General features: G+C 48.5%; 1 protein-coding gene across 3 annotated transcripts; it reads left to right on the forward strand.

Moving 5' to 3' along the window:
- Positions 1–305: 305 nt before the first annotated feature.
- LOC119037180 (asialoglycoprotein receptor 1-like) lies at positions 306–3,743 on the forward strand. 3 transcript variants are annotated; one of them, XM_037129245.2, is made up of 9 exons: positions 306–502; positions 740–840; positions 1,926–2,042; positions 2,157–2,252; positions 2,332–2,403; positions 2,696–2,782; positions 2,883–3,034; positions 3,108–3,214; positions 3,347–3,743. In XM_037129245.2, exons 1-9 carry the CDS (start codon positions 369–371, stop codon positions 3,519–3,521), a joined length of 1,041 nt encoding a protein of 346 aa, XP_036985140.2. In that variant the 5' UTR covers positions 306–368; the 3' UTR covers positions 3,522–3,743. The 3 variants fall into 3 exon arrangements, with proteins under 3 accessions (XP_036985140.2, XP_036985139.2, XP_053528619.1); XM_037129244.2 differs by having other exon boundaries at positions 412–502; positions 751–840; XM_053672644.1 differs by having other exon boundaries at positions 422–502; positions 757–840.
- Positions 3,744–7,071: the final 3,328 nt, after the last annotated feature.

The raw sequence follows: 7,071 nt of genomic DNA on the forward strand, positions 1-7,071 counted from the left end.
TGATCTTGGCAGGGGATATTTGGAGGTAGCAACAATTCTGGGAATTTAGTCAGGGAGTGACAGAGGGAGGGACAGAAGGGAAACATTGAATGGGCACCCTGGGCCTCTGGGCTCCCCTCCCAAACCAGGCAATGAGGAGTGAGGTGACCAGTGTGTGGAGGTGAGGGGGATACACCCAGAGACTCCCCCTCCCAGAGAGGAAAGCAGAGGCAGCCCATCCCCCTGGCTTCCACCCCCACACATCCGAGTTCCAAATCCATTCCCACCTCTGTTTAAGTCCAAAGTCTCTGGCATTGGAGATGCCAGGTTTGGCACACTAGGAACACACAGACAAACGGACACACTAGCACAGCGCTCAAGGCCCTTGTATGGACCCTGCCCCTTCCTCCCACGTTGTCCAGGGCTGTCTGCACACCCACTGCTCCAGGCTTCAGCTTCCTTCTCAGCCTGGGACCCACACAGCATTGAGGGATCCAGGAGTCAGCCTCGCAACTACCAGCAAGTAAAAGGCGAAGAAAAGCAGGGGGACTGACTGGGGTGGATTGGGGGGGCAGTGGAGGGAACCAGCTGTCAGGAGGGGACAGGCTGGGTGGAAACACTCAGAGGATGAATTTTGGTGACAGGTCTGGGAGGGAATGGGGGAAAGAAAAAAGGTCTTCATGTAGCCACCGATCACTTAGAAAGGGTCAGAACCCCACACGCCAACTCTGTTCAGACCCAATCTCAACCCTAATGCCAGTCTTGACCTAGTCCCAGGTCCAGCCAGCCCTAACATGGCAAGGGAGTATCAAGATTTTCAGCATCTGGACAACGAGGATAATGACCATCAGTTCAGACAAGGTGAAGGGACACCTCCTCTTGTTTCTGAAAGGCGAACATTAGGTGGCTCTGGCTTTCTTACTTCAGCTCCTGTTTCTTTCTGTGACCCGTGACCTTGCCTGTGCGTCTGCCCCTGTCACAAGTTGCACCTCTTAGGGGAGGTGTAGGGTGTGGGGCTGGAGTCGCTTTCTTGGTGATGGGGACCCAAGGTTTCTGCATGCCGCCCAACCCCTGCCATGTCACCCACTTCTCAGGATCTTGGGGAGGGGGTGGGCCCACAGGCTTGGGGCCATCCTTTCGTTTTCCAATAGTGGTAAGCCTTCGGCGTGCATGTGTGCGTGCATGCACGCACACTCATGCATGCATGCATGTCTGGGGTTTTGGGGATCATTTTGGTCGAGGGGCGAGTAAGATTTCTGTGAAGGGGCCCTGGGATTTCTGATCAGAGGAAGGGTGAGGCCCTCCTATGTGAAAACAAAGCCCTAGTTTTTCTCATGTAAGCCAGGATGTTGTTTGGGCCCAGTGAGGATCCAGTTCCTGGGGGAGGGGGGGAGTGCGCAGTGTCTTTTGATGGGGAAAGGTGATGCAGGGGAGGAGATCATGGAAAGGAGGCCCCCACATTCCAGCTCACTGGGATGGGACTTCCTGGGTGGAAGCAACTTTAGGGACTTGACGTCTTCCTGTGCCCAGGCAAACAGCAGTGAGATTCATGGAGAGAGAAAGACACTGACTTCTCTTGCCCCACCTTCAGGGAGGAGCAGCGATTCCCCAGCTGGTCCCACTCCACCCGACTCCCCAGCTCACAAACTCCATTCTTAAGGTTCTGAGGTTCATCAGCTGCCCTGACATGACTAGGCCACTAGGTGTCAGCAAAGACCCAGGGCCTGGCTAGGGCTAAGGCGGTGGAAGTTTTGCTTCCCTTTGTAACCTCCCCTTTCTCACTTCTAGTTGCTTCTGGCCCCTCAGAGTCACTCACTACTCATATTTCTTAGTCTTTTTGATTCCTTCTAGTCTGTTTGAGAAGCCATAGCCTGCTCTCTTCCTAGGACCCCAGGGCTGTGCAGACTGCCATGTCCCTGAGACCCTGGCACCCTCTCCTTTTGCAGGGCCACCTCCTTCCCAACCACTATTTCAGCGACTCTGCTCTGGACCCTTCCCCCTCCTGCTCTCCCTGGGCCTCAGTCTTCTGCTGCTGGTGGTCGTCTGTGTGATTGGATCCCAGAGTGGGTGCCCCCGGGGGTGGGCAGGGAAGGGAGCAACGTAGGGGGTTGGTGGGAGCAGCGGTGGGGGGGGTGCTGGTAGCTGTGATAGTGGACCCAGCACCCTCTTCTGCCCAGACTCCAAGCTGCAGGAAGAGCTGCAGGCCCTGAGAGAGATGGTCAGCAACCTCACAGTGAGCACAGAGGCTGAGTTCAAGGACCTGCGCACCCATGGTGAGGTGGGCCAGGGCTGAGGTTGGGGGCAGCTATGGGGTGCTAGGGATGTTGGGACACTGAGCAGTTTCTCCCACAGGAGGAGGGGTTGGCAGTAAGATGAAGGCCCTGGAGTCCCAGCTGGAGAAACAGAAGCAGGACCTGAATGAAGGTCAGAGAGGGAGCATGTGTGCCAGTGCCTGTGTGTAGAATACAGGGGTCTCCCAGGCCAAACCAAGGGGGTCTGGACGGCAGTTTTTCCCCCTACAATTCTCAAATGTTTTACTGACAGCAATTTTTATTTCTCCCCTAAACCAAGGGGTCTTGTGGCAGGAGCATCTGTGATTGATCTTCCGTCCCGCGTCCTGCGTACAGATGCAGACCCTTCCCGGCCCCCAGTGTTCATATTGCCCTCCTTGCCCCTCACTCTCATCCTTCCCCTCCCCCACCCTCTGTCTCCCCAGATCACTCCAGCTTGCTGCTCCATGTGAAGTCATTTGTGTCTGACTTGCGAAGCCTGAGCTGTCAGCTGGCCATACTCCAGGGCAACGGTGAGGAGGCAGGGGTGCCAGGCCCTGCTTTTCTGCCTATTTCTCCTCCTGGAGGAGCCTCAGCCCTTCCACCCTCCCTATGTACCTCTCCCTCTCCCAGGCTCTGAAAATAGCTGCTGCCCTGTTAACTGGGTAGAGCATGAAGGCAGCTGCTACTGGTTCTCCAGTACTGGGAAGTCCTGGCCTGAGGCTGAGAAGTACTGCCAGCTGGAGAACGCACAGCTGGTGGTGGTCAACTCCTTGGAGGAGCAGGTGAGGCCTCTGAAGGGCTCATCTGGGAGTCTGGCCATTCTACAGAGAGGTCACCACCCTCCTCTCTCCCCAGAAATTTGTCCAGCACCACATGGGCCCTGGGAATACCTGGATCGGCCTCACCGACCACACTGGACCCTGGAAATGGGTGGATGGTTCAGACTATGAGAAGGGCTTCCAGTGAGTGTGTGCTCTGCGTTCTGTCCCTTCTACCTGGGCCCTGCTCTGCCAGCTGGGTGGGTCCAAGGGCCAGAGGGGCTCCTCAGCTTGGCTGAGCGTTGGCTTCCTAGGGCCGAATCTGTCTCTTCTTAGGAACTGGAGACCAGAGCAGCCGGACGACTGGCACGGGCATGGGCTTGGGGGAGGCGAGGACTGTGCCCACCTCACAGATGATGGCCGCTGGAATGATGACGTCTGCCGGAGGCCCTACCGCTGGGTCTGTGAGACAGAGCTGCACAGGGCTGGCAAGGAGCCTCCTCCCCGCTAATTTGTTTTCTCAGTGCCTCCTCCTACTGAAGGGGACCTTCTTCTCCGGGGGTCTCTTTATATTCTCAGGGGTTTTCATGTAGGATTTTAAGAGAAAGGGAGAGAATGGTATCTGAGGGATGAAAATGATGTCCGGAGGGGTGGGAGCATTGAAACCATGCCACTTTCTGCAGTGTGCAGGTTGTTATGTCAACTTTTTTTCGAGTAAAAAGAAGAGAAATATATGAAACATTCTGATCTGTCTGCTTTATTGGGGATTAGGGAGGGGAGGGGGCTTGTCAGCACTAGGAAGCCTTGGGCAGGTCATGGGTGACTGGGAGAACTGTATGGGCTTTGGGCTGATGGCAGATTCGTTATTTTACAGGCGTGTGGTTTAGGGCCAGTTACTCTGCTCTCTGGGTCTCAGCTGGAAAACAGCGTTGTTATGGGGACCATTGCCCTTTTGGCAATGTCCCAGAATGAGAATCACCCCATGTGCCAAGTGCTTCCAAAGCTTCAGAGGAATCTCCTTTGTGTCTGTTGGAAGCATTACAGTGAAGAGAAGCAGCATCCACAGGCCACAAATACAATGAATCAAAGCTGAGCCCCAAGCAAGAGTCACGAAAAGCACAAGGAAAAGCAGTTCATGGAAGGGAAACCCCAGGTAAATAGAATCTGCAACCCAGGATAGGAGTTAACGGCACAAACAGATCAAGACTTACAGATACTGGTTCATCAACAGAAGCTGACAAAATATTAGCTACAAGTAAGTCCTTAACTAGTTCTAAAAAGGAAGAATGCTCTGACCACAATTAACTAGCAAATATTAATGAACTAGAATATAAAAATATAAGTATGACCCAACAAAGAATTGGGAAAGGCGAACAGAACAATATGAAGGAGACAAAAGGAAACAGACACTCGACATTAGAAAGGAGAGGGTTAGAGCAGCACAGAGTAGAGGACGCAATCATGGAACACTTCCAGATCTGACACAGCAGAGTAAAGACAGTGTTTCTTTCCCTCCACTGTTGTAATTTTTAGGCTAATCCCTTAGAAACAGAGCTGATAACTTCCAATCTTAGTAAGAGGAAGATGAAGGAAAAAGTGTTAATCTAAGAGAAGGCAGGAAAAAAAGAGAAAAGGAAATAAAATTGGTAGATAAGAAAAGGCACAAAGTAAGAGGTTAGTGCTGAGTCTGAATATGCTGCTGATCATGTTAAATGCAAAGGACTAAATTATCTTGTTAAAGGAAAACAGCTTCCAGACAAAATATAAAATAAGGTCCAACCATATGTCCAAGATGCATATCTAAAACAGAGATGAAAGCAAAAGCATGAAAAAGATATGGTAAGCAAGTTCTAATTAAATCAGTTATCATATAAAGTATAGTTTATAACAAAGTGTTATTAGAAATAAAGAGGGTCTCTTCCTAATGATAAAAGGTTTATTCAACAGGAAAGTACATTGGTATTAAATATGTGTGCATGGCCCCCAAATATATTAAACTAAAATTTTGGAAATATGAGAACAAATTGACAAATCTATATTGTGGGAAATTCTAATATATCTCTCTAGTAATTGATAGATCAATCAGACAAACCAATCACCAAGGAAACATGTTTTGAACCCCAGGGTGCACTTTATCACCCAACAGACCTGTTCAGTACAATGCATTCTTTACCTACAGAATATTCATTCTTTTCAAGCACATTTTGAAAAGGGACGTTTTTAAAAAATTGAGCAAAATAGAGAAAATTCACTACAAGGATTAGAAATGTAAAATTCCTAAATAAAACATTAGCTAACCCAATCAAATAGTATATTAAAAGAAATATGTTCAAGTAACATATATGCCAAGATTCAAAGATGATTTAACATCAGAAAACATGTATTAATAAAATAGACTTAGGGAGTGCAAAAGACTAGGTTAATGGTGTACAAAAGGAAAAAAAATCACACAATGCAGAAAAAGCACTCGGCAAAAGTTCAACACTTACTATAAAATCTTTCGGGATCTCGACTGCTACTATTTTGTTGTTCTATTTTTCTCAGCTTGTGGGTTCTGTCACATTTCAGGATGTCTGCCCCACTCCAGCCATGACACCTTATGTTCCAAGGTCATTGCTTTGATTCTTGACTTCATCCACTCTACTCTTGTTTACCTGTAAATTGTTCTTTATTTTAAGTAGTATATCCTTCATCTCTGATTGGATCTTTTTTATGCTGTTAAGGTCCTCACTAAGTTCCTTATATATATATATATATTAAACCATGCCGTACACCTTAAAAATCACATTGTACAACCTAAATACATACAATTTTTATTTGTACATCATACCTCAGTAAAGCTAGAAAAAAACCCTGAGTGTGTCGACCAGAAAAGAAAAAGAAATAGTGACTATGTGCACACACAACAGTGTCTTTTTGTTTTTGTTTTTAAGATTTTTAAAAATATGTATTTAAAAAAATACATATGTATTTAGGTTGTCCCTCTCTATTTTCCTTTAACTAGAGAGGGGAAGGGAGGGAGAAAGAGAGGGAGAGAAACATCAATGTGTTGTTGCCTCTTGCACACACCCTACCGGGGACCTGGCCTGTAACCCAGGCATGTGCCCTGACTGGGAAACAAACCGATGACCCTTTGGTTTGCAGGCTAGTGCTTAATCCACTGAGCCACACCAGCCAGGGCATAACCAGCATTTTGAACTCTGCATCTTGTAGACTGCTTGTCTTCATTTTGTTTTGTTCTTTTTTGAGAGTTTTGATGTGCTCTTTCATCTGGGCCATGTTTCTTTGTCTGCTCATTTTGGCAGTCCCCCTGTGTTTGTTTCTGTGTGTTATGTAGAGCACCTCTGTGTTGGGTCTCGCCATGCTCCTTTGTTTACATGTGACAACCACTGCTTTCAAGCTGTAAGCAGAGTTGGGTAGTTGTGACAAAGCTGGCAAGTGTTTGCTATGTGTCCCTGTACAGGAAATGTTTGTGACTCCCGGTGTAGAGAAGAGGGTAGAATGGATATTGGGGTCAATTAGAAGTCTCTGACACACTTACAAATAAGTGGACAGTTATGCATAGACCATTGTGGAGACAGGCTTTGTGGCAAGACTTATGGGAGTTAGGCCACCAGAAACAAATCACTGTATATCATGTTATTGGACATGACCTCTCACTTCCCCTGGGAATGATGAGACTGACTCTCTAACCAAGGTGCAGTGGATGGAAATGGTACCTGCCAGTCCCTCAGCAAGGGAAGTAGCCCAGCGGCTACACTGTCGCCTCTTACATGCTGTGCAGAAGAGCGTGTGGTCCACTATCAAAACTTGGGGGTTACCTGTTTCAATGGCAGAGGCACAAGAAGCCTGTGAGACCTGTGTTGTCTCGTGAGAGCATCCCCGAAGGCCTGTGGGAACTTCTGGACAGGTAGTGAAGGGACGGGTACTGCTGACCTGGTGGCAGGTGAATGTAATTGGGCCCCTACCTAGTTCAAAGGGATATGAGTATGCTATTACAGGTGTGGACACGGCCACAGGACTTTTAGCTGATTATCCCACATGGCTCCCAGATCAGAAAG

This window comes from Artibeus jamaicensis, unplaced genomic scaffold (assembly GCF_021234435.1).
Source record: "Artibeus jamaicensis isolate MK-2021 breed Jamaican fruit bat unplaced genomic scaffold, CSHL_Jam_final contig_781, whole genome shotgun sequence".
Classification (NCBI taxonomy): Eukaryota; Metazoa; Chordata; class Mammalia; order Chiroptera; family Phyllostomidae; genus Artibeus; species Artibeus jamaicensis.

What these genes read in the sequence shown, in the direction of transcription:
- LOC119037180 (XM_037129245.2), top strand. Translation starts at nt 369, where the DNA reads ATGGACCCTGCCCCTTCCTCCCACGTTGTCCAGGGCTGTCTGCACACC. An exon ending in CTGTGTGATTGGATCCCAGA is followed by an intron (nt 2,043 to 2,156) that starts GTGGGTGCCCCC and finishes TCTTCTGCCCAG; the next exon opens with ACTCCAAGCTGCAGGAAGAG. An exon ending in GAAGCAGGACCTGAATGAAG is followed by an intron (nt 2,404 to 2,695) that starts GTCAGAGAGGGA and finishes CTGTCTCCCCAG; the next exon opens with ATCACTCCAGCTTGCTGCTC.